Genomic DNA, 26,615 nt, shown 5'->3' with positions numbered 1-26,615 from the left:
AAAGGATTACTCAAGAGATGTGTGAATGAACCAAAACAAGTCCAGGTATGATTTTGATGAGGTAACAATATGACTCAAAAGCTCTGAAGAGTCAATTTTGTGTAATATAGGACAGTTTTTGATCACTATCTGAATGTTCCTGCTGATGTAATCAATGACGCATATTCTAACGGGCAGGTCAATAATGACGTTTGAATATTGGTGAGTCACAACAGACAGTAGCCAGTTTATTAGACAGATGATTAAATCACATCTCTATAGCTTGGATTCGATTGAAAGCTTGGTTCAATACACGTCATAAACAGCTGTGTGTGTGCTGTCTGATACACCTCTGATTAAACTGCAGTTCATAGGATAACATTGTAATTGTGTAGCAGTTTAAAACTACGTCAATTTTTTGCCATTAACACTGATTTTTGAGTTGAGTTTGTTGGGGAGCTCAAAAAATAAGACATTATGTAAAATACATGCAAGATAGTTTTTTGAGTGAACAGAGATAGACCAGACAAAAATAACTCGAACTTCAAGACATTTGTAACATAAAACTCAATAGATACACAACAAATATAGGGTCAGGATTGTTCAATGGATTATTACTTTTAATCAGTGCTATTTAATACAAATACAGGCCAATTTCTTCCTCCAAAGTCTAGTCTCTGTCAATAAAGCAGAGTAATAATTAGTATCTGATTTTTTGATATTTTTGACAGCCCCAGTACAATGAAGGAAATCAGGCCTGTGTATAGGATGCGTATATGTTGTTCCCTGACTCCTCCTTGTCTCTGTACTGTAGTCAGGGTCTCAGGCGTGCCAAAGGCTGATAAGGGGATTGTCTGTGACGACAGGCCTGCTTCAGTTTGAGCTGTTTATGTGAGCGAGTTAGAGACCAAAGAACACGCTGCTGCTTTAATGAGCGAGCAAACACGTAAACAAAATATATCACTAATGTGACTGACTCACATAAAAGTGCTCTCTACAGCAAGATAAAACCCTGCTATAGGCGTATGCAGTTTTCAAGGCCCACAAGGACTGAACAAGTATATAACTCTGATTTTTGCCTCACAATTATTTTAAGATTTGCAATTTATTTAAAAGGTCCAAATTATGCTATTTTCTAATGTTATAATGTTATTTCCTCAACACGAACACACCTATTGGGGTTTTGTTTCATTCACATGTTTAACACACAAATCCTGCGTCCTGAGTTCTTCTCTCAAACAGAAAACACTCTGTTCCACCTTGTGATGTCATATGGTAATACAGGAAGTGCTCCACTGTGTTTTTAACTCCATACACCTTCACTAGAATCATTTGGATAATTTCAAACCTGGAATTGCCAATCTCTACAAAACAAAAGGTAAAAGCAGTTCTATTAAAACTACCAATACATGACATCACAAGGTGGAACAGAGCATTTTGAGCTTTGCAGATGTAGACAGAGTACTAATAAAGAGGTACTCAAACATGTGTGAATGAAACAAAACACAACTCAAGGTATGTTTTTAATGAGGTAACAACATTATAACATGACTTAAAACTCACAAGAGTCAATCAAAATTAGATTCACATTGTACTTTTTAAAAACACACCCAAGAGCATTCTTAAGACAAAACTGAATTATAACAATTACATGTATTTCAGAACATTTTTACAGAAGTCTGAACTGTACCAAGAAGAGAACATCATGGCAATATCAATTTTTATTAAATAAAGTTTATAAGACAGAAATAAGATGGTGGTTGATGCAGACGTATGTGAGTGAATTTATCTGTTGGTCTAAATAAACCATGAACCTTGTCTTTGCAGTTAAAATGAGCTTTTCTTTAATACCAGAGCTAACATTCTTAATATCTTCAAGGAAAAACTCAAGGTCGATATCTGTGCAAATTAATCAATATTTTCCTTTAGTAAAAACATATATAAATTAAATTTTATATAACTCTGCCATGCTGTGATGTTTGTTTCGGTGAAAAGAAGCTATTTCCTCTGGGTTTCCCTTTTATTACCATCAAAGGCGAGACGCACAGGGAGATACAGGGATAAGACTCGAGAGGGGCAGACGAACACAAGTCTGGGATGTGTGTAGGAGGGGCTTACCAAGGGTCACTTCAGTCAATACAGAGGTCATACGATCAATAAACGCAGGAGTTAATTTGGCTGGATACCTTTCCTAGCTCAGTGAGAACCCAACATGAAAGCTACGTGGTGTGGAGGAATTTCTCAAACTGAAGACAAGAAAAAAGATGAAAACAGAGCAGATATTTTGGTCTCGTCTCCAATGGCAACAATGGACCTTAGCATGGTCCACTGCAACCCTTTCTGTTCAAGCCATAATTATTGTCTTTTGCTAGTGTGTGTATATGTGTACCAGGACCTTATCACTGTATAAAAGGTCCAATATTGTGAGATATTTCCACTCATCCATATGAAATTGGTCGTTTTCAGATTCTTGAATGTGTGGATTGGTCAATTTTCCCAATCTGAGAGAAGAGAGAGAATTACATTGTACATTATGATTAAATTTCAAAAAGGTAAATTCACAATGGTTTAACCTGATGATTTCAGTTAGTAACTAGACTCATTAATAGGCCTGTCACATTAACACATTTTTAAATACGATATATTGCTGAAGAACATATAGACGACAAACGATAATATTGAAACTAATCTATGGCACTGACATGATAAAGCAGGATTATCCCCCAAAATTATTCTAAATGTATAATATGGTTAAAAACTGCAATAAATAAACAGCAGAATGCGTCACTTTAGTGGGTGATAATTCAACCCTCTACAGTTCAAATCTTATCGTAGAAGAGAAAACTAACAAGAAATTCCCCACTAATACTAAGAAAATGTACACACAATAAATATAGACCCCGAAAATGATTGTTCCATCTATCATATATGGAACAATAAGTCAATAAAGTAATTTTCGTGAAAGGCCTACCCATTAATGTTTTGTATGACAACAAAGAAATACATTTTAATAATATTCATTTTAGCCGTCCCCCCATGGCCTATAGAACGTGACATAATCTGAAAACCATCTGAAACCAGCAATAGTGACTTCTGCCTACGATCTGACAGCAACCAAACCTATTTAATTCGCATCAAGACTCCCCGCCTTTAAATGTTGACAAATATATGGGGCTTACATTTTACATATACACGACACACATCATAGCTGACAGACTGATATATAGCCTCCTGCCCGTCTGAAACCTCCAGGAGACTTGCAAAGAGCGTTTAATTGGACCAAACATGCCATCTATCACTGAGACTTTTCCCCCGGTGCTGATCTGACACGTGTCAGGTCGTCACAATAATCACATCTCAGAAAATCTCCCCCCGAGCTGACGTCAAAACAGGAAAACAAGCACTTAAGCACCACTGACTGACAATAGTCCAGCTGTCATACATATGAATACTGAAGGGGGGAAAAAGTGACACAAAAGTACTGCAAAAATGCTGAAATGGTAGGGCTGTGCAGTTAATCAAAGTTTAATTGGGATTACATTCGCACCTATCAATTATACAAAATGAAGTGATAAAAAAAAAATGTATTCAGTTTTGTATAAAGTGACATGGGAGCTTGAGTGAGACAAGACAGGATTCCCACGAGACAAAACGACAGGCGAGATGAGGTCCACGAGATCGACACAAACTGAGATTTTGATGTACATTATAATAAATAACTGGCGTTGTTCAGTTCACAGTTTTGGCCTTTGCATTTTTAAATATATTTTATTCAGTCCTTTTTCTGTCACTGTAGCTCTGGTTTTTGGAACTACAGCTTCTAAAAATCACTCACCAGCATTTAACCCTTCATTGTCCAATCCAAATGCAAACATATCAGGGAAAAAAATCTCATGAGATCATTTTTCTCATTTTCTCGTGTATAAATTTGGTCTTGTGAGATCTTGTGGCATGAGGTCCTATCCCATGCCTAAAACATGACAATGATATTCTACATTTTCTATTCAAATTAGTTAATAATAATAAATAATTGATTCAAATAATCATAATTTCAATTACGATCAAAAGCAATTACCATAGCTGGTCAACCTCACCAAAACGTACAAGTGGGCATTTAAACTATTTAAATAATGTTTTTAAATAAATGACGCCACAGTCCTAAAATATGCAGTTATCAACATTTTTGTGATTTCAAAAAGCTAGGTTATAAAATACAGAAGTTTGTGTTTTGATAACGAATCTGGGATAAAAATAACTTTAGTGAGCCCTTGAGAAGAATGTGTGAACATGTCAGTGTGTATTTTATTTAATATATACTGTGTGGGCACAGGTTCAGTAAGTTTAAGAAAGAAGCAAGAGTCCTTCAGAAAGAACTGCAGCAGAAATGGTATTCAGACAAGATGTAATGTGGTCCAGAAATACTCAGAGCTTGTATAAGTGGACCCAAGGCTCGGAGGTTATTGAAATGCAGAATGAAGAGGCTGAATTTAAATGTGGACATGATTCAGAGAAGATAAATCACATCTTTTATGACTGTGTTGTAGGCGGCTAATCACTTAATAGTCGCCTCAATGGCAATCACCATTGGAAACACAGCACTGGGAGTGATACCATTATGAATGATAGATTTATGAGCTTAACCATTACATTTATGTCCATTCTGCGTATTAAGATATTACTTTTCAAAACAGGTGTGATGCAGGTTAGCAGAATTAGGCCTCTCCAAGCTCTCCTATAGTATTTTGGTTTTCTCTACTGACCAAAGACCAGTGGTAGAAGGTAACAGAGTACAAGTAGTAAAGTACTGTAGTTAAGTAGAATTTTTAGGCATCTGTAAGTCAATTTTACAGTGGATACTTTTACGTCACTACATTTAAGAGAAGGTATCTGCACTTTCTACACAACATTTGACACATGAACTGGACTGAAAAGTAAAAAGTACTTTTCATACTTTTCATATTTTGCTTGAGTACATTTGAATCTGTACTTTTACTTAGGTAACAAAATTGAGTACTTCATCCAGCGCCACCAAAGACTCTTAGTTTCCAAAATCTAGGCACCTCAACTATGCATAATTTCCAAGAATGTGCCAGTTTGCTATTTTTTTCTGTTAAATATTTAATTTCTTTATTAATTAACCAGGACTATTCCACTGAGAGTTGGAATCTTGTCATCAGGGGAGTTGGGGGATTAATTGATAACACTTATAAAAACTACATCTAATTAGCCTTAATGAGCCATGGAGAAAGATTGTATATGTTTTAGAGGTAATGGAAACTGGAGTAATTTGATAAATCCTATGGAACATGCAAAACTCCAAACAGAAAGGCGCCTCGGCATTGGGAATTGAACCTAGAACCTAGAACCTGGGACCTGGGACCTGAACTCTTTAACCATAAGACTCTTCTTCTCTTGGTTTATTCATGGGTTTCAACTTCCTGTTATACAAAACATTTTGAGTACTTTTTCTATTTCAAAAGATATAATATATTCTTTTAATGTGTTAATCTCTATGGCAATGATCCAAATAATTCATAATTCTGAAACCAATGGACAGACAGATGACAAATATGAATAAGATTATGAATGAAAACCGCTGGCCTCACCTTCTGCAGAAACAGGACGATCCTCTTGACCATCTCGGCCCTCTGCTCCTCCAGGTTGAACAGGGTGCGGGGGGTCCGGATGAAGACTTTGGTGTTGCCATAGGCGACGTCGTGCTCAAACCCACAGGACTTCAGCAGACTCTTCACCGCTGCTTTGTCTGATCCCAAATCGTGATTGGGCCAAGTGAACTTTGAGATCATCTTGTATCTAAAACAGATAAAACATATCATGAAATGATGCATAGCAAAGAAAAAAAACAAATGACCAAGACATAAGAGAAGAAAATCACACTAATACACAGTATATGGGTAAGGTCCAAAGGTATTTATGCAGTGTGTGCTAAAGGTTAAGGTATGTTTTAGTTTAACCTGTATTTAACCAGGAGAACACAGTTGAGATTGAGATATCTTTTTCAAGGGGGATCTGGTCTGCAGATGATTTTAGCTCTGGAAACCGCCAACTTTTACATTATGAAAAATGTTGTGCATAGAACAATTTTCATAAAAATTTTTTACATTTGATTAACTTTAAACATCATTTGAATTCCACATCTCCATATCCAAGTACACAGATAGGTTTATAAATATTGCATTACAACATCATTTAAAATGCAGGAAGATTGTGCATTTATAATATGTGTTCTAGGTTGTCCTATTTCCACTTTAAATACACTAATGTATATCCTCTATAGTAGGGGTGTCCAAACATTTTTCACTAAGGGAAAGAAGAACCTTCAAGAGATTTATTAAAATGTTTCATTTGACTTAGGTTTGACTGAGCTACTACATCTTTAATAAGGCTCGGAACATTTATGTTAAGTTTATATCAAATCAAAATGTTAATTATTTAAGTTATGATGACAGAAATCTTCGAGAATTTGCAGTAAAAAGTATTTACTTTTAGCCATTTAGGCCAAATTAGCCGTCAGCCTGAGGGCAAACAGAAACTGCTCTGAGAGTTGCATTAGTCATCGTTTGGACTAGGCCCGTCACAAAACACATTTTGAAGCACAATATACTGCTACAGAGAAATATTGTGATAAACGATAATATTGAAACTACTTTATGAAACTAATTAAGATTTAAATAATACAAGATAATCCCAGTGTTTCATTAAAAGACATGATCTGCAACAAATAAACAGAAGAATGTACCAATAATTAGCCTTAAAAGAGACTTATTCACCCCTCCACAGCTCAAAACTTTTTGTATCACAACAAAAATACCCAAATTCTCTCCACTTTTGTAAAGAAAAGTACTCACGATAAACACTGAAGCCCAAAATATATTGTTCCAACTTTCATATATTGAATGACAAGTTGATATAGTAATTATCATGACAATTTGGACACCCCTGCTCTATAGGGACAAAATGGACACTTTTTGTGCAAAGATTTAATTTGTGAGACTTTGTGAATGAGCGACTTACAACGGTTGTTCTCAAACCGAACTGACACCATTTGAAAGAAAACATTATCCCGGAGAAAAGAGACAGGATATAATTACTTGTCACTTCACACTGACCTAGTACTGCGCGTGTGATGTAAGTCCAAAGACACCAGCGAGGGGGATTGGCACAAGATGAGAGGTTATGCAAAAACTCATTACTTAATCCTCTGTGTTGGTACAGCGTGTGACTTGCTGAGGTCAGTGGGTGTTACGGACATCTGGGGAAAACGGGATCGGCTGAACCGTTTTTAAAGAGTTTGTTTATGTGGTTCAATGTGCCATGTAGAGTGGGAAAAAAAAAACATTACCCGTGTAGTATTTGATAATAAAACTCACTCAGAACTAAGGCCACATAGTAAAACAAAAATGCATTATGTAACTTTTGAATAAATCTGAATTTTTTTTGAATGACTGAATTTGAATTGAATGCCGCCTGCTTCTTTCCATGGTGAATGTCACGCGGTATGGCGTTAAATTTAAACCTATCTCCAAGGAAACACGCAAGTTACAGGTTAGGTACAGGAAGATGCAATGTTTTTCAAGGCTGGAAAAAAAACATGTAAAGGAATAAATGCCAGATGAATTTAAAGCCATATTCTATTAAAAAATCAGTATCAGGTACGGAGCGACTCCTTTGTGTAACAGTTGTGTTGGCATGGCAACACTATGACATATTATACGGACGCTGCTGCTTAATCACATGGGTTTTTTTTAGGTTGAGGGGTCCCCATTAGAAACTTACAATTATTGCTGCTCATCCCCAGGCCTTGTGAAGCGTCGCACATTTTCCATTTAAAACATCAAAGTGCTGAGTTACATTTGGGGCTGTGTCTATGGATCTGTTTGATTAGCTCCAGGACCAGATTAAAAAGCAACTGATTAGAATTATGTAAGAGAAATGTGCTCTCTGCAGTTAGGACAGACCAGCTAATACTCAGCCAAGATCTTTCATTCAGGACATTTTAAAATACAGACGTAAACATAAAAAATAACTAGGTTTATGTTTACAAGAGACCATTTCAACTTAACACATTCTATAGTTATTTTTTAAGCACAATTGCAGCTTTTCTGTTTCTGTAATAACAAATGTATAGTAGTAACATATGAAAAGGCGTTTGTTTATATGTCACTTTTCCTCACTGGCTGTAAATGTCTTTGGTAGCCACAGCTGCCCTGAGGTTGACTGAAGTGTGACTGTAAATCTGCTCCAACTCACTCACACATCACATTTACATACACAAAAAAAGGCACAATAATAGTATGGCTAGAGCAGGATCAAGCAGAGGCATGTCCAAAGTTTTTCCCCCTGGGGTTTTTAAGCAATAACTTTGAGAATCTATTTTTTTTTTTTTTTTTTTTTGTGATCAAATAATATTAAATACTAAGAATTATACAGATTTTCAGAAGCCTTCACCTTCACGTTTGTGGGCAACTGCACTAACCACTGAGCCAGAGCTGTAGGTTTATTTTGTCACATGATATTTCCCATGATCTCTTGCTGTATGTCTGTAAAAACCTTTATGTTTGTGGGTGACTGCTCTAAACACTGAGCCTCAGATGCAACATTATTTGTACAGATGATTTTCTCCGTTGCCCCCTGCTGGTCGTGTACCTTTGTAGGAAGCGGGGGTAGGTCTGGCGGTACGCGAAGCCCGCCCTGCGCACACGGACGTTCTCCAGCAGACCCAGGTACTCCACCTGGTGCTGACAGCGCTGCATCTCGAACAGCAGGGGCGACTTCACATCGTTAGGCTTAATGCAGCGGACGTAATAGGGCTCCTGGATCAGGGGGAGACATTACTGAATAATTATTACATACAGAAATAAAAGTATAGGGATCACTGTGCAGCTGATGGCAGGTTATGTTTATTAAAAGGTATAATCTTTGCTAACACAATATAGTGAAGTGTAATTCATGCTAGTCCTTAATTAGAAGGACTTTATTTCACGTATGAGTTTTCGAAGTTGGCTCTATAAAAATCATTCAGCAGGTCAATCAAAGTCAAAGTATAAGTATTTGTTCTAAAAGGTTACTAACTTTCCAGTAAACGGTTTAAATTTAAGTAATATAATATTTCATTGTGCCAGTGGCGAAACATAATGAAGTAAAAGTAGTAAAGTACTATACTTAAGTAAAGTACAGCAACACCTAAAATTTTTACTTAAGTACATTTTCAAGTGGATACTTTTTACTTTTACTTCACTACACCTCAGAGCAGGTATCTGTACTTTCTACTCCATTACATTTTTGAACTGGACTGTAAAGTATTTTTTTTTATTATTGTCTGAGATCTGCTGAAAAGTCTGAGAGTTTTTTTTTTTTAACATATTTGCAGTTTGAGCAAATAAAAATATCCAAATAAAAACAGGTAGGAAAAACTATTGATTCGATTGTTTCTACTGAACAAAATCTGTATCAAAATCACTACATTTGAAGCTTGATAAGACCTGAAAATCTGAACCAAATACTTTTACTTTTTACTCCTTAAGTACATTTTTAAACAGGTACTTTAATACTTTTGGTTAAGTACATTTTTTCATGTGATATTTTTACTTTTACTTGAGTATTTTTTGCTCCAGTATCTGTACTTTTAGTTAAGTAACAAAACTGAGTACTTCTTCCATCACTACATTATGCAAATTATTTTTTTCACATGCATTTACTGTAAATTAGTGAGGACAAAAATGAAAAAAGGCTCATAAAACTGAACGCTGTGAAGATATAGATTTTTTTTTTTACTTGTTTCTGCAACCAGCCGTTATTAAAAAGGTCACTAGTGTCTCAGTGTAATTTTATAATACCACATGTCATTTTGATTATACAGTATATGTAATGCACCCTTTGGCCCCTTTTACTTTAATTTCAACAAATGACGGTGAATTTAATCAGTGGATAAGACTAATCCTGGCTCAATACAGTGTGCAATTGTTGCGGTTGCTAAGAGACATGCCCCCTCACCTTGCACGCCAGGTTCTCCACCAGTGAGATCATGGAGTTTTTGAAGAGCGTCGCCGCGGTGAGAGGTCGTTTGGTGACCTCCGTGATCCGAAGCTTACCCTCCGGCCACATCCCTTTAAGCACTGGGTTGGAACTGTGCATAAGAATAGTAACAGATTATACATTTAACATTTGATTTATTGTGTTCTATAGGGATTTTAAGTAGATTACATTTTAGGATACTGTTTCAGATCTGTCTAATACCACCCGTTTCAAAATCTGAACCAATATTAACCAGGAAAAAGAGCCAAAACAACTATTTATGGGTTTCAGCTTATTGTTACATGCAGCATTTTGAGGACATTTCCCCATTCAAAAGATATAATATACTCTTTAAATTGTTCACCGCTGTGGCAACACTCCTAGATTCTCATCACTCTGAATCCCATGGACATTAGAGATGGCACGGAGAAGTGAGTTAAAGGCAGTAGCTGCAGAACAAATTGATTTAGAATAACATCCTGGTAATAGTTCACAGCACAGAGTTACCATTATGTTAGGAAATAGCAACAAAGCATTTAATAAAATGTAATAATGGTAATTAGAATATAATTACTCATAATCTTAACCCATTAAATTCTCTAAGAAAAATGCTTCAATTTTTCGTGGTAATGGGTGACAGTAGCTCAGTAGGTAGAGTGTTTGTTCCAAAGGTTGGCAGTTCGAATCCTGCTCTTGACATAAACATCAATGGTTGATTGGTCAGACTTTGGCTTTTACCATGTTCCTTGATGCAAAGTGCTTTGAGTGCTTTGAAGGTGGAAAAATGCTATATAAAAATACCGGTATGTTGTTTCCATATTATTAACTGGTAAATGGTCAAACTGTTCAAGACATTACCTTGATTATTCCATTCCATGACCAAGGTACATGTAACCTTTATTCATGACAAAACCATTATCGTATGTACTATAGGCCTAGACATTCATCATACCATTTTCCCTCCTACTGCAAAAGCCCCACATTTATATTCACTGTGGGTAATAGAAAAAAATGGGTAAGTGGTGAAGGGGGTTAAGAGCCCACAGAGAGGAGATTAGGTGTACTGGCTTGTGTCATTCAAGCAGGTAATGTAATCAAAGTATGTGTGAAATACTGAAGGAGCGTGTGATGCGGGTGGTGGGCGATGGGGGCAGGGGTGGTGGAGTTGAGGGGGGACAGAGTAGGGGGTTGAGGGGGTTTACCTGTTATAGAGGAGCCTCTTGAAGTCCTGGAACAGAGTGTCTTTGTTCTTATCAATAAACCCAACCACCGAGTACCTAGGAAAAAAGGAGAAGAGGGCACATTAACACAGCTGAATTTGCACATAATAATGGCCAGATCCTCTTCTCTGAAAGCTAAATTTTATAATCACATTCTGTAATTCAGTTATGCAAGCGTGCATTAATGTTTTACCTTGTACGAACTAGAAGGACATTCAAAACAAAAGTCTATTCAAAGCATTGATTTTATGTGGCGCGGCTGAAGACATCTTGTCCAAACATGGATTATTTAGTTGAGGATAATGGCTCTAATAAAAATGTCCTAATGGAGCTCATGTTCACAGCATATGGTTTTTATTTCTTATTTTATTGGATCTTATAAATGAATATGTTATCTTTGCCCTATGATGATTAGTAGAGAGATGCATAGTAGTCACAATAATCTAAAATTGTATTGTTTATTGTGAAAATAGACCAATTTTTTGAGTATTCACAATTATCAACACTACGACCAAACAACAGTGAAACCCACATGTTCTTTTATTACAGCTGTCAATTATGTTCATCCCTCAGGTGCGTGACTAGCTTTAAGAAGTCATATTTCCTGAATGATAAAGAAAGGTTATGTGACAGATCAAAAAGTATCTCACATTTCGAGATTGTGGAGGTTAAATTAAAACAAATTTTGGGATTATTAATTATCACTTTTTAGTTGTTTTTTATTTTTGGGACCTGAATAATCACAACTGATTAACCAAATATCCTAGACATCTTTAATGCAAAGTAGAACAACTTCTTATACTCCACGTTACAAGGCCTGTCACGATAAAATATCATCTGTATTTACTTCAGTAATACATCGAACTTCAAAATAAACAATATTAAAACTAATTTATGCCACTGACAATGACCCAAGAGCAGATTTATACCACAAAAATGATCTATTCTAAATGTACACTATTGTAATAAAAAACTAAAACACTTGAGTACTTAGTTAGCATGTGTAATGAGTTATAGAATATATTAATTCAACATTTTTACGGCGTTTAAATCGTATCGTATAGACCCAGTATTTCTGAACATTAAACAGTGATCTTGCAAACATCCAAAACACAAATTTTTATTCCCCTTATTTTTTCTTTTTTTTTGTGTTATAAATCCTAAAACATAACAGAACTAAAATAATTCCTTGCCAATAAGTCGGACTAAAACCTAACGACCTGGGCCACACTAAGTCGTCTTAATAACCAGGCTATTATAACCCCTGCTGAGGTAAAAAGGGCTCTTAGTCTCCTGCTTGGTTTAAGTGGCTGAGGGATCTATCAACACCCCCGGTTTAGCCCCTGTCCCTCCATCAGTGTCCCCGTAGAGCAGGACACTTAGCCTGCGCAAGTGGGATCAACATGTGCCCTAAAAGCACTGTTTAGAGGCTTAGCTTAGCATGTCAAGTACCCCAGAGGTGCAAGGGGCGAGTGGTCTAGGTATATTTGGTAACATGTGCAATTAAAATCTATGGGTGCAACGAAAGGAAATTTTGACATGAAATCTGTGGCTGTGTTCACATGCACACCGAAATAAATAAAACACACACCCTTGTTTATTTCACTATTCCTTAAAGAAGACTTATTGTGCTTGTGTCCTACTGTATATAGTTATAATCTCTGACACCCGTGGATCATTACGTTATAATTTGTACATTTTAAATCGCAATATTGATCTAAAAAGACTTAATAAAAGAAACAGGTTCACTGACTTCCGCGTTAGAAAGCTGCGGTGGCCATTGGGACCCGATGTGACTGCCAAACCCTGTCTATCATCGATTAAGATAATAAAATTGAAGAACGAGGTAAGCACAGAGCAGAGGGCGTATGCTGGTGACGGTGAAAACAGGATTTATCGGTAATACGTCGTCTTGAAAGTGATTAAACACTGCTGAAACAAACATGAATCACTTCAAAAACAACTTCGGGAGGGTAAATGAGAAGGGGAAACAACTATAACATGGGTAAAATTACTGAAAAGTCAATTTTGCATAATAGGTCTGCTTTAAAATACACACCCTTGTTTATTTCAATATGCCTTAAACTAGTGGTGGATAATAATGTTCTTTAGAACAAATACCGCTGCCAAAGTACACATGAAAAATACTATTAGTAGTCATTTCAGGTTAAGAAATCTACTAATAAATACAATTACCCCAAAACTCAAATAAATTTTACTTTTAACAATGTCTATAAAAACATTTTGACTCTTACTTCCAGTGTAACATATTGGGCCAAAATAAAATTCTAAAAAAATACATGATAGAAATATGAAGAATTGTACTATGCTGGTAAAAGTATTTTGTGAATTCATATTTTGGGGTTACTTACACGACATCCCCAGCATAATGTCTGATGCGGAAATCTCTGTCAAACTCCAGAGTCTTGTCAGTTGGGGCCAGCTGTGGAAAAAAAGCACAGAGTACACCGAGTTAATACAACCAACATTCAACTAATACAACTCTACTCAAATATTTGACAGTATTTCTTTAGACAGGTAGTATCACATGAAAAAATCTACTTAAGTAAAATTTTTGTTTACTTAAAGTATTTTCAGCCTTTTCAACAGGGCCAACAATCATAAAAAATACTGTTAAAAAAATGTTGAATACCTGTTCAAAAATGTAGTGGAGTAGAAAGTACAAATACCTGGTCTCAAATGTGGTTAAGTAAGTAAAAAGTAAAGAACAGATACCCAAAACAGTATTGTACTTTACTGCTTTTACTTTGTTACATCCCACCACTGTATATACTACTACTACTACCAGATTACTAGTCTAGCAGTAAGTTAAAGTCTTAAAGGAAAAAGGTAAAAGGTAAAATACAGCTAATAATAATAATTCAAGGGGCTGTAGAAGATCCTTAAAAGTGCGAGTGTGATAATGAGCCCCACTGTATAGTGTTTTAGATCACACAGAAGAGCTGTGACAGAGCTGCTAATGAGGCCCTTTGGCTCCAGCTATATTAGATTTGGATGTTTTCAGTTAAACTAAAACTATAAAACATAAACGAGGCAATTACAATATGCTACAACTACAGGTAATATTTGTGCAGAACAAATACAAAAACAACGCAACATTATTTGATATAAATGTCAACATTTCTGAAGCCTTTTACTGTGAATTTGGGTTTTAGTAAGTTTTAAAAAGGTACTTCTCTGGTTGATGGTCCGCTATATGGTTGTTTCTGCTTTGTCTGGAATGTTTCAGTTTGGCATTGAACTTTCCTATCTCCATGGAAACAATCATGTGACGCCCCAAGTTAGAGGTCTGTGGAGAGGCGACCTTGCATGTTTTTTAATGTATTTTTTTCAGCTATAAAAAATTGTAACCAAACAAACGCAACCAATAAGTCTCTACCAGAAAAAGTTACGTAGTGTGGCTTTAAAGGTCCTATACTATATAAAATTTATTCTTGTGAGCTTTAAGCCATGTAATAATGCTGTTACCCCTTCAAAAAACATACTTGGAGTTGTGTTTTGTTTCATTTGCACAAGTTTGAGTAATTTATTTATTAATAGTCTGTCTAAAGCTCAAACTGCTCTGCTCCACCTTGTGATGTCATGTCGTGGTAATGTGCAAATTAACAGCCTTTTACTGTTAGTTCCATAGAGATCTGCAATTCCAGTTCTGAAATTATCCAAATGATTCTAGTGAAGGTGCAGGTAATTTAAAAAAAACCCAAAAAAACAGTGGAGCACTTCCTGTATTACATCACAAGGTGAACAGAGTGTTTTGTGTTGGAGAGAAGAACTCAGCCTAAATATGCAGGGTTTGTGTTTTAAACATGTGTGAATGAAACAAAACACAACTCCAGGTATGTTTTTGATGAGGAAACAACATAACAGATTCAAAAATAGCGTAATACAGGCCCTTTAAGCAACAGAGCACACTGCATTTCCAAAGACTAGGCAAAATCCCATGGATTTCTGAATTTCTATTGGGGAGTGGAAGCTCTTCAGGCACCTTATGTATTCAGGTTCCTTCCATACTGCCATAACGCCAGAGCAGCACATACTGATGGAGTCATTAGCATAAAAGAACAGCAGGCTGGATGCACTGTCTGAGATTAAAGCTGTCGATAACAAGCAGAAGAAGGAGCACTGTTTACACCTGGGACGTGGATTAAAATATAATGCAGAGAAAGACAAAGGGGGAAGCCAAAAGTGGTTAGGATTTATAAGAAAAGATAGAAAAAGAAGAAAGAAAAGACTTGGTGCTATTTTGTGAGGCTGTAAGTAGTAAGGAGTATATTCCTCTCATTCATTTGTGGCACAGTGAAGAGGCAGTGAGTCACCTCCTTTGTAAACACGTCTCCATTCACAACAACAGCCAGGCTCGTTTTAGAAGAGAACATAAACACTGGTGCTAAACCTGTGCTAACGGGACCTTTGGGGTAGGCATGGGCAATATATATTGATGCAAATATCTATATTGTAGCGTCAGTTTTTGCCAAATATCAAAAATTTCACCAGCGTCCAGTCCAGTTTGTAATCAATGCACCAGATTTGTGATTTTGAACTGAGGACTGAGTAAATATGGAAACAGAAGGGCAGTTAGGATACAAATATGGCTGTATGTTTACACCATCATCCAGATAAATACATTTTTGTCATTATCTTTAAAAAAAAAAAAAAAAGTTTCTCTGTGATCTGTGAACGTTAATATAACTTTACAGAAATTTGTGGGCCTTACTATCAACTTTAAAATCTTAGTATCGGTATCAGTAGGTACAAAATGGCCCAAAAGTCAGTGACAGTTGAAAAAAACTCATAACTCTTTTGTTTCTAAATATTTTTCTTTCAATTTTTCAGAGCATTTAGAACTACTCTTCCGACATTAATATGAGCAAATATAGCACTGAGGAATGAACCCTCATTGTACAGTGGTACTTTGAGTCACATGGGTCAAATTCAGAAACCCAGTGGTGTTACAGTCGACATTTTAATACCAGAGATGCCCCAAGAGTCAATGCCATTAAAGGAATAATAAGTCATTTTCAAAGACAGGGGGCAGTATGTGATCTCCACAGACCTGACTAGTCCTGATTTCTTCCTGTGGGGCGATCTTAAAGAAAAGATATTTGTGAATAAACTTCAGACAATAAACGACTTAAAATGTAATATTGAGGATCAAATAAGCCCGGAAATGCTTTTGCTTCCTCTAGTTTTAGTAGTGATAAGTTCAAATGTAAGTGAACAATTATAACCGTATATATTGCCAAAAATCTCAGAAGGTTCAGTTTATCTACTGCTAGAATTTGGTGTGTATAACTTAATAATTATAGGGGCTATTGGAGATTTAAAAGTGTCAGTGGCTTTTGTCGTTTATGTACTATAGCGACTCCTTGTTCAATACATAACAGATGGAACAATCATTTTTGGGGGGTCAGTATTTATCGTGGGTATTTTTTGGTTATTTTTAGGTAATACGATGAGATTTAAGCTTCTACGACAATTTAGAGACACAAATTAACTATTAACTATTACAATTTTGTACATTTAGAATACTTTTTGTGGATAATTCTACATTAGGGTCTGGTTTCAATATTAACACTTACTTCAGCAATATATCGCACTTCAAAATGTGTTATGACAGTCCCAGGTATCAGAAAATGTTGGTTGTCGACCAGATTTGAAAGAAAAGTCTTCAATATTGTCGTGTTGGCTCAAAATTCCACATGGGACCGTCCCTATTAGAGGATAGGGGGTATACCAGGCCAAAACATGTGGTTCATTTTAGTTCTTTGGCCTGGGCTAGACCTGGTCTAGTCCTAGTTTATCTCATATTTTGTATTATACGGCTTCTTCTTCTTCTGCTTAGTGAGTAGAATTAGTTTAGTTGCGGTCACTTGAGGTTTAGAGATTAGTGAGTTTAATCTGAGGTTGATCTTGGAGGCCAGTAATTTCCCATATTGCACTGGCAAACATTTGAGACATTTTAAACAGCGTTGGACCTTGACTCCTGTCCAAATAATAAAATAGAAAAAAATTACTAGGGCCAAAAAGCTCCCCAAAACACATTAAAGAACATTTTTGAGTTTTATTGCCAGTATTAATCTGCTCCGAACAAAGGGGAAGGAAACGCTATTAAAAAGACAAATTCCTTTAATAAAAAGACTATTTTGAGCCTAGTGTAGGAAATTAAATCCTTTGACAATCTCAGCCGGTCTGGGAGAAGAAAAAAAAAGGCCCAAACCACCTCAAATATTTTAAAAGTAAACACTAATCCACACTGAAACAAACAACGAGGAGCAGACAGACACACAGATGCAGTATTATACGGACAGACTGAAGCTGCAGGAAGCCACAGAGCCCTCATCCATCTACATCAGTTACACTCCAAAACACAAGCGCAGATACGGGCCAAGATTACACAGATTAGGAGATTACGCCAACTTTCTGCTTATTTCTATGTAAATATGAGGTGGAATGACAGCCCCGCAAATACAGGTTGGTAATTACTATAGATAAAACTGGAGGATGTTGGTAATTAAATAGAAAAAAATAAGGTTTGCGCTCCAAAAAAATGTGTTTTGCTCAGAGATGAATTTATGACGTTTGGCAGTGTTCGGATCAATAGGAGCGGAGTCCAAGTCGGATTCAGGCTTAAATCCAAACACAGGCTCCAGTCCAAGGGTTTATTAAATTGTTCAAACAAGAGCTCCCATCATCACAATGAATTGGCTCCTCGCGTCGGACATTGACCAAAACAGTGGAATTTCCTTTTTAAAAATGTAAATAATGCAAGTATGAATGGATATGGATGGAGAGTGTTCTTCTTTCCACTTCCTATGAACATTTGGATTAGTTGTCTGATGCACTCTGCTGGCAACATGGGGGAGTGGACAATTTGAAAAACTAAAATTGTAGTTTTAATTTCTTTCTTAATGTCTGTATATTTACTACAAAGTGAATTAATCTGCAAAAAAATATATATATATATAAAAAGGGGGGGTCAAATCACAAGTTAAATCCAGCAATAACAACCTGAGATAGAAAAGTTTAATGGCACACTGTGGAACATTTTAGGCGAAGTAATGACAACTCCATGGAAACAAGCAGGTAGAAGGTAAGACTTGGCCTGAAAAGTTACACAGTGCACCTTTAAAAGCCCGTCTTACAATGTGATGACAGCAGATCGAGAGGTTAACAGGTCGTCTCCATAAAATGTTTTTTCTGTGAGAGGGAGTGATAACAGGAGGCACAGAAGCTGTGAGAGGTGGTGCGATGGCGGCAGACAGGACGAGGGAGGGAGAGGAAGAGGGAGAAGGAAGGAGGGGTGATAAAGAGGGAGGAGGGAGAGACAGAGAGGGGAGGAGAGCAAGAGAGAAGGCTGGAGGGAGGGATGGGAGGGAGACAAACTGGAAGAAGGAAGGAAAGAGGGAAGGACAGTAAGAGAGAAACAGGGTTGGAGAAAGAACTTAGGAGGGAGAAATAGAGAAGGGGTTAGAGAACAAGAGAGAGAGAGACAGAGGGAGAGAGATAGGTACAAAGAGATGGAGGAACTGTTAGAGGAAGAGAGAGAGGGAGGGAGAGAAATAAGAGTGTGACAGAAAGAGAAAGAGAGCGAAATAGAGAAAATAGGAAAGAGAAAATGAGAGAAAGAGTGGGTGGGAGATCAAGAAGGAGAGAAGGGATGAGAGGGAGAGAAAGAGAGAGTGTGTGTGTGAGAGAGAGACTGGAATGGGGGAGAGAAAAGGGAAAGCGGGGGGGAGAGAGAGAGAGAGCTAGAAGGAAAGAGGGAGAGCTAGCAGGAGAGAGAGCTAGAAGGAGAGAGGAAAGAGAGGGAGAGCTAGAAGGAGAGAGGGAGAGAGCTAGAAGGAGAGAGGGAGAGCTAGCCTAGCAGGAGAGAGAGAGAGAGTGAGAGGTAGCCATAACAGAAGAGGGAGAGAAAGCTAGGAGGAGAGAGGGAGAGTTAGCCTAGCAGAAGAGAGAGAGAGCTAGAAATAGAGAGAGAGAATGAGCCATTAGAATGGGGGAGAGAGAAAGGGGAAGCAGAAGAGAGAGAGAACTAGAAGGAGAGAGTAAACGAGAGACTGGAATGGGGGAGAGAGAAAGGGAATGCGGGAGGGAGGGAGGGAGAGCGTTGTTGAAAAAAGCAGGATGGTGTTGTTTTACCCGCAGGTACACACTGTGCTAACATGTCATTGTTATTGTGAAATCACCGCGAAGTCCACACATCATTTTCACCCTCGTCATAACTGTGATTCTGAGACAATACAATGAAAGTTACAAAAGTTAGAGGCTCATATCCTGTCTCCAGCCGGCAAACAAGCATCCATTTCATCAAATCGAATTATTGGTCCATTTTCAGTCTGGCCCTTCTGCTACATCCCTCTCACCACCTGTGCCCCCCGCTCTTGGACTAAGTGGAGATCCACCCGGATTTCAGCCAAGAGTCCCAAAAAGCCCTTCCCCCGAAACTGTCCCAAATCCACAGTGGGACCAGGGGAGTGGATCAGTGCCACAGATGACAACATGTATTTGGAGTTTGTGCACACTGGCAGCTGGTACAGAATTAGACACTTGACTGCACCAAAGAGACAGGGTCTGAAGTGAAAGCCATAGAGTAATAAGGCCAGTTTTCAGATAAATTAAAATCATGAATTATCACTCTATCAGAAGTGAAAGATTACATTATATCCTTCTCATTTCAATACTATTTTTTGTTGGTAATTTATTTTATGGAGGCAAAATGTTACATTTCTTATTAAAACAGCACACATGTCGCCTACATTATATCATTATATAGCTAAAGGGAGAAATAACAAGACATATGCAGGACTCTGTGCCAGCCTCAGTAATGTGGGTTTGCATTCTGGTTTTCACGATTTGCTGAATGTCTCTCCCACTCATCACCTCCCATTCACGCTATACTGTCAAAATATATTTTTTATATAAATATATATATATTTTGTAATCCTTCAGTTGTGCAGTTATGATCCATAATTAAAGAGATATTAAATTCTGGACAAGTGGACAAAAGTTTTAGAGTGAAGACCTTTTTCCTTCTTCAGTGTGAACTGTGCTTGAGTCATATTTTGCATAATTGTTCATGGGCCTGAGTGATTATGCAAAATATGACTCTCACACCTATTAGCACACTGGCTATCACTATTGTTTTTCTTGTTTTGATTTAGGTCTGAGGATGGAGTTGGACATAAATAATATCTAAGCCCCCCGTTCCTGTTCAAAGATGGATTGTCTTTCCGAACAATAGTGATAGCCAGTATGCTAATAGATGTGAGAGAAGCCAGTAGGGGCCTGAATGATTATGCAAAATATGACTCAGGTACAGTTCACACTTAGTGTAGTTCAAACGTCTTCACTCCAAAACTTGTCCCGCTGACATAATTGAATGTGTTTTTGTCACAAAAGAAAAAAAGCAAAAGAGAAAAAACTAAACACAGCTGTAAATATAATTCAAAACCAAAAAGAAATCATGTTTGTTGTACTCTGGAAATTAGCGATTATCCCTGAACTGGAATAACCACTGTACAAGTTCAGCTTCTTAAGATTCTTTAACAATGAAAGAAAAGTAATTATATGTGCGCTCCTTGAGTGCCTCCACTCTCAAAGCAGTTATAACTTGTTTATTTACTTTCCTTTATCCCGATATCAACATAAACTCAATGTAGCCTATACATACTATGTCCTTGCTTGTCTTTACATGTTATTTTCCTGTTAAACCAAAGGAAAAAGTATATTTTTGTTTTATTGAAACACGTGTTATGCCTCTCTAGCTCTTCGTCTTCTTCTGACCTTCTCTGATTGACCTTCTCCCTCCTCTCCCTCCTCTCCCTCCTCTTCCTCCTCTTCCTCCTCTGTGTCACCTCCATCACCGTCACTCTCACATGGACTCTCCCTGCATGAAATCACACATGTTCTAGCCTTGACGCGGGCTAATGCATGTAGTGTCCCCGCTTATCTTAGCTCCACCTGTGTACCTGCCGAGCGTAGTCAGCTGCAGATAACACAACTAAAAACGTGACTGGAAGAAGGCTGGAAACTGTAATGATAAAGACAAGTTCGTTCGGAGAGCACTCTTGGAGCTAGCGTGACTTGTGTTGCTACAGAAACGATAGCGTCAGCGTATACTTAAGTACCGCTTAAAAGGCCTGTGGAACATCAAAGTAACCTCATGCTAACAGTTTCTAGCTCAGCAAAATGGAGAGGAGACTTATTTTCACACACTAAACGGAAATAATACGCCTATAGCAAGAATCAAATTGGTTGGTTTCTTATCTAAGCAGCAAGAAACAAAAGTAAAATTCACACAGTTTTACATAATTCCACTTTTTTCCCCAAGATAAAATAAAATAAAATAAAAGTCAAGTGAGAAAGTCAATAGTTGGATCCCACCTTCTTTCAAAAATTGTCACTTTTAGCTGCAGTTGAGCTGTTAACAGATCATTTGTATAAACAGCAAACAGTGATAATTTTTCTTGCAGTCATCAGGAGAAGATGCAGCTGAAAAAACATCAGGAAATATATCAAGCAAAAAGGTCAGTGGGTCCAAGGGGAGAGTAACTGTTAATATATTTTGTAAAGCGTCTGTAACATCAATCCAGAAATATTGGGGCAGTCTCAAAATATGCGAGTTTGGTCACCCACAAGCCCACAATTCCTCAAATAGTCTCCCAGGTTACTTAAATATACTACAATGATCAGTATTCAAATCCCAATCTAACCATATTCTATGCATTCTCTTATGTGTCCTCTAGAAGTCGCAGCATCCATAAATCTTCTCTTGACCAAAGACCAGAGGTGACAGAGCCTTTTCTGTGGCAGCGCCCAGACTCTGACAGGATCTGACAAGCAGAGGGCGCTGTTCCAGTCTGTAGCACAGTTTAAAACTAAGACTGAAAACCCACCTCTTCTCCCTGGCATTTAATATTAGCTAGACGGGATATCTTGGTGTTTTATTGTACTTTTCCTATGTATCATGTTATATGTGTATTTGTTTTTGTTGACTTTTATGTGAAGCACTTTGGTCAGTTGAAGTTGTGTTAAATGTGCTATATAAATAAATTTGAATTGAAATTAAACTGAATTGGCCTTTGTGCAATGTTTCCTCCTACCTGCATATGGCACACATTTACAAAAAAAGTAGCACTACCATGAAATTGGATAGCAGTTTATTTATTATATTTCATTTCAAAATCTCATCCAACATGATGTGCTCGTTCATTACACCAAAGTACTGTTTCATTTTTAATCAAACAAACAAGTTAATTGCCAATTAGCTGTTTTTTACATGACCTTGGCTGCTGTGTGTGTCCTTTTCACTTTCAATTTTTTCCTCTCATTTTTCTCCAATAATCCCTCTCTCTCTTTCTCCCTGCCTCTCCTTTGATCCTCTCATCAGCAGATCTACAGCCAAACGTGACAATAAAAGCAGGCTGTTAGGAGCAGAGTACAGAGTTTGGAGGAACACATTTTGACTATCCTCATAAATCCTCATGGTGGAAAAAAGAAACCCTCTTAAAAAAAAATCATATCCCTAAAACATGTCCCTGTTTCTGGGTCCTTCTCTCAAATAGAAAACAGAAAAAAAAGGTGTGAATGAAACAAAACAACTCTGGGCATGTTTTTGAGAAGGTAACAGCATTCCAACATGACTAAGAGCTCACATTAATCAAGTTAGTGCAATATAGGACCTTTAAACATATTTTGGCAGGCCATATTCTACATACTACTACTTACTACCACCAGTGTGAAGAAATGGTGCAAATATTGTTCATCTGGCATATATTGAACGGTAATTAATATGACAGCCCTACTCAGAACTTTTCCTTTAGTTCATTTTTTACATATAGTTTCACACCTTAAGGTAATTGTGTATGTGATAAGCTGACAGACTGAAATGAGATTTTTCTGCATCAAGTCTGGAGCATAAATGAGTTTGCGGCACCAGATGAAGTGTTCCCCTTTAGGTGGGACATTTCAGTAAACAAGCATTTGGCGCCTGCGCATCAAAGGTTTCTGATTAATTCATTACAAGGATGAAGAGTCTGGAGGCCTGTAAACAGAATTTTTTCATCACAGGCTCCATGACAGTCACCCTCAAAGTTTCCACTTCAAGTAACAGGGCTAAACCAAAAGTCTAAAAATATGAGGTCTCAGACAAGAGCTACAGTGGACTGGACTAAACCTGGACAAAACCTGGACAAAACCTGGACAAAACCTGGACTAAATCTAGGACTAAACCAGGACTAAATCTAGGACTAAACCAGGACTAAATCTAGGACTAAACCTGGACTAAATCTGGACTAAATTTGGACTAAACCTGGACTAAATCTAGGACTAAACCAGGACTAAATCTAGGACTAAACCTGGACTAAATCTGGACTAAATCTAGGACTAAACTTGGACTAAACCTGGACTAAACCAGAACTAAACCAGGACTAAACCTAGGACTAAACCAGGACTAAACCTGGACTAAACCAGGACAAAACCAGGACTAAACCAGGACTAATTCTGGTTGAAAGTCAAAAACAGACTATGTATTGACTACTACAAGAATCTCATACATTTCAGAACATGTATTTTATTGAAAAAGGTTGTTTAGGGCCTCAACGAACAACATATTTTGTTCTTTGCAGATTTCATTATCGAAATAACTGCAGCCTTTGTGATTTGATAATTGCAACTCAAATTTCAATTTCGTGCAGCTCTAAAAACACTGTAAAAACTTTTGGAGCTGAAAAAGATCCTGGCAAAGTTTAGGAGCATAAAATAATAAGCATCTGCAATGATGTGGACTACCCCACACCATACTTCTGACAACAACACTCTAGTTTGAACCAAAATAGCATCTATATTTTCTCAATGGACAGCCTGAAACCTCGTGTGCGTCAGTGTGTGGACTGTGAAGGTATCAGGCCGACAGAAGCAGCAGCACTATAACGACGGTGAAGCCATGAACGCATCGCACATCTCATGTTACAGTGTGAATAAAACTGAGTCAGAGCCTTCCTGTTTGTCTCTCAGCTCAAACAACGCATTTCAATTACTTAATGTTGTTTACAGTAGAAACGTCAGGTACAAGGACTATTAGAAATAACATAGTTTATGTGTACAGAACTGAGACTGTAAAATTAAATTAAAAAAGTTATGTTTTAAGATTTGCCCAATATATATATATATATATATATTTAATCTATTTAAGTAAAAGTACCTGTTTAAAAATGTACTTTAAGAGTACAAAGTAAAAGTATTTATTTTATATCTTAAGGCTTTAAAAGTAGTGTTTTGGATAAAGATTTGTGCTGAATTTTCTTCAGCAGAAACAATTCAATCAATAGTTGTTTTTTTTCTAATTGTTTTGTTTGCTCTTATTATGTATTAAAAATAAACCCTCAGTCTTTTCTGCAGGTCTCAAACAATAATTTGAAAGTTATTTTTCAGTCCTGTTCAAAATATAGTGGAGCAGAAAGTACAGATACCTGCTCTCAAATGTAGTGAAGTTAATGAAGTTTAAAGCTTATTGCTAATAACATTTTTGACATAATCATTATCATACTACTTCATGTACCACAACCTCTGCTGATACAATACCAGTATTACTATTACTACTGCGATTACTGCTATAACTATTACTCCTACTTCCACTGTAATAATGACAATTATGATGGCCATTACTACAGTTTGTGCAGAACCAAACACTGCGTTCTTGTGAAGTAATGAAAAGCCATTCACGGCAAAATGAATACTGTTATCCCCCTCTCCACCTCCATAGTGCCTCTAGTGGTAGTCATACTTTACATCTATGCATGGCACTAACTGAATAGTGTAGTGTAACTGTGTATGCATAATTTGAAAGCCTTCTGTCCAAATGGGAGAAATCAAAAAGCAGTTTTATTCATAATAATTTACCAAGCTCCTGGTCCCTTGTCAGAGTTTTGGACGGAGTTCTCTGACTTCATATCAAGTCTAGTCTTAGCTTGAGAAAGGATTGTAATAATTGGAGATTTTACATGCTGACAATTAGTAACGGCTTCAGTGCCCTACTAGATGGTATCGGTTTTACCCAGAATGTGAATAAACCAACCCACAGACACAAGCACACCCTGGATCTTGTTTTAACATATGGTGTAGAGATCAGTGTCCTAAATGTCGTCCCATATTATCTGACCATATTCTTTCCTTACCTTTCAGTATATTCTTAAAGATTATCCTGCTCCACAGAATAAAACTAGAAAAATGTCATGTGACCCTGCTGACAATAGCTTTAGTCCAAGTATAAGTGATCAGTTTGTTGACAGATGTTTGCACTACCTGAAAACCACTCTAGATATTGTAGCTCCCTTACAACAGGAGGCTGTTAGGTACAATGGTACAATGAAGAACTCACTCACTCAAACAAAAGGTCCGAACATTACAGAGGCCATGACGCCACTCCCACACTGAGCAATCCCCAAAGGCATGCCTATTGACTGCCTATTGACTTATAAGAAGGCCCTGCGGGAGGCCCAAACCAGGTATTATTCAAATTTAATAGAAGTAAACAAAAACAACAGCAGCTTTCTGTTCTGCACTGAAGCCAGGCTGACAAACTGCCACAATGCAGTTGTACCCTCAGCTCCTGATACTCTTAGCCTCAATAACTAAGTTTTTAACAACAAAATCACAACCATTAGAGATAAATTAAACACAATTACTCCTACAGTTAGTACTGAACAAACCCAGGCTGTAAAACTAGTGTTGCACATAAATCCATCAGTGATACTGGACTGGTTTACTGCTGTCAGCCAAGCAGAGGTAACTTCAGCCTTTATGTCCTCAACTTGTATGTTAGACCCTATTCAAACCAGACTCCTCAAAGGAATCTTCCCTCTAATTATAGATCCTATCCATAATATAATAAATACCTCATTAGAAAACGACTATGTCCCCCAGTCCTTCAAATGTGCAGTGATTAAACTGCTTCAGAAAAAAACCTAATCTTGAATCTGATCTTTTAGCCAACTATAGACCCATCTCTAATCTTCCCTTTGTCTCAAAAATCCTTGGAAAAGTTGTAGTTAAACAGCTTTGTCACCACCTACAGGCTAATAATGTATTTGAAATTTTTCAATCAGGATTCAGAGCTCACCACAGCACAGAAACTGCACTACTTAAAGTCACAAATGTCTTGTTATTCGCTGCTGACAATGGACAGGTCTCAGTCCTGATTCAGATGGACCTCTGTGCAGCGTTTGACACCACTGTTTTCTGTTGATTAATTTGCTTGTCTGTTATTGACCAATGTCTGTTTCATTGTTGATTTTCTAACTTTCTGTTGGTTGAATTAATTCTCATGTTCAGCCCTAAGAGGCGACTGCTGTTGTGATTTGG

The 26,615-nt window shown here is 37.2% G+C and overlaps 2 protein-coding genes across 2 annotated transcripts in view; one reads left to right on the top strand and one right to left on the bottom strand.

Annotated features, from left to right (window-relative positions):
• Window positions 1–26,615, top strand: part of cdk5rap3 (CDK5 regulatory subunit associated protein 3) — a 312,712-nt gene that overhangs the window by 87,843 nt on the left and 198,254 nt on the right. The gene's annotated exons all lie outside the window — the stretch shown is intronic.
• myo1d (myosin 1D) overlaps window positions 1–26,615 on the bottom strand; it is a 120,325-nt gene that overhangs the window by 65,004 nt on the left and 28,706 nt on the right. The window contains exons 12-16 of the mRNA XM_033984485.2: window positions 13,607–13,677; window positions 11,217–11,291; window positions 9,994–10,126; window positions 8,647–8,813; window positions 5,586–5,793 (exon numbers count right to left, since the gene is read on the bottom strand). Of these exons, the coding sequence (XP_033840376.1) occupies window positions 5,586–5,793; window positions 8,647–8,813; window positions 9,994–10,126; window positions 11,217–11,291; window positions 13,607–13,677 (654 nt within the window). The remainder of the gene's footprint in view (window positions 1–5,585; window positions 5,794–8,646; window positions 8,814–9,993; window positions 10,127–11,216; window positions 11,292–13,606; window positions 13,678–26,615) is intronic.

Source organism: Periophthalmus magnuspinnatus, chromosome 19 (assembly GCF_009829125.3).
Source record: "Periophthalmus magnuspinnatus isolate fPerMag1 chromosome 19, fPerMag1.2.pri, whole genome shotgun sequence".
Lineage (NCBI taxonomy): Eukaryota > Metazoa > Chordata > Actinopteri > Gobiiformes > Gobiidae > Periophthalmus > Periophthalmus magnuspinnatus.
The sequence above is the reverse complement of the archived record's forward strand: the minus strand, read 5'-3'. Positions and strand labels throughout refer to the sequence as shown.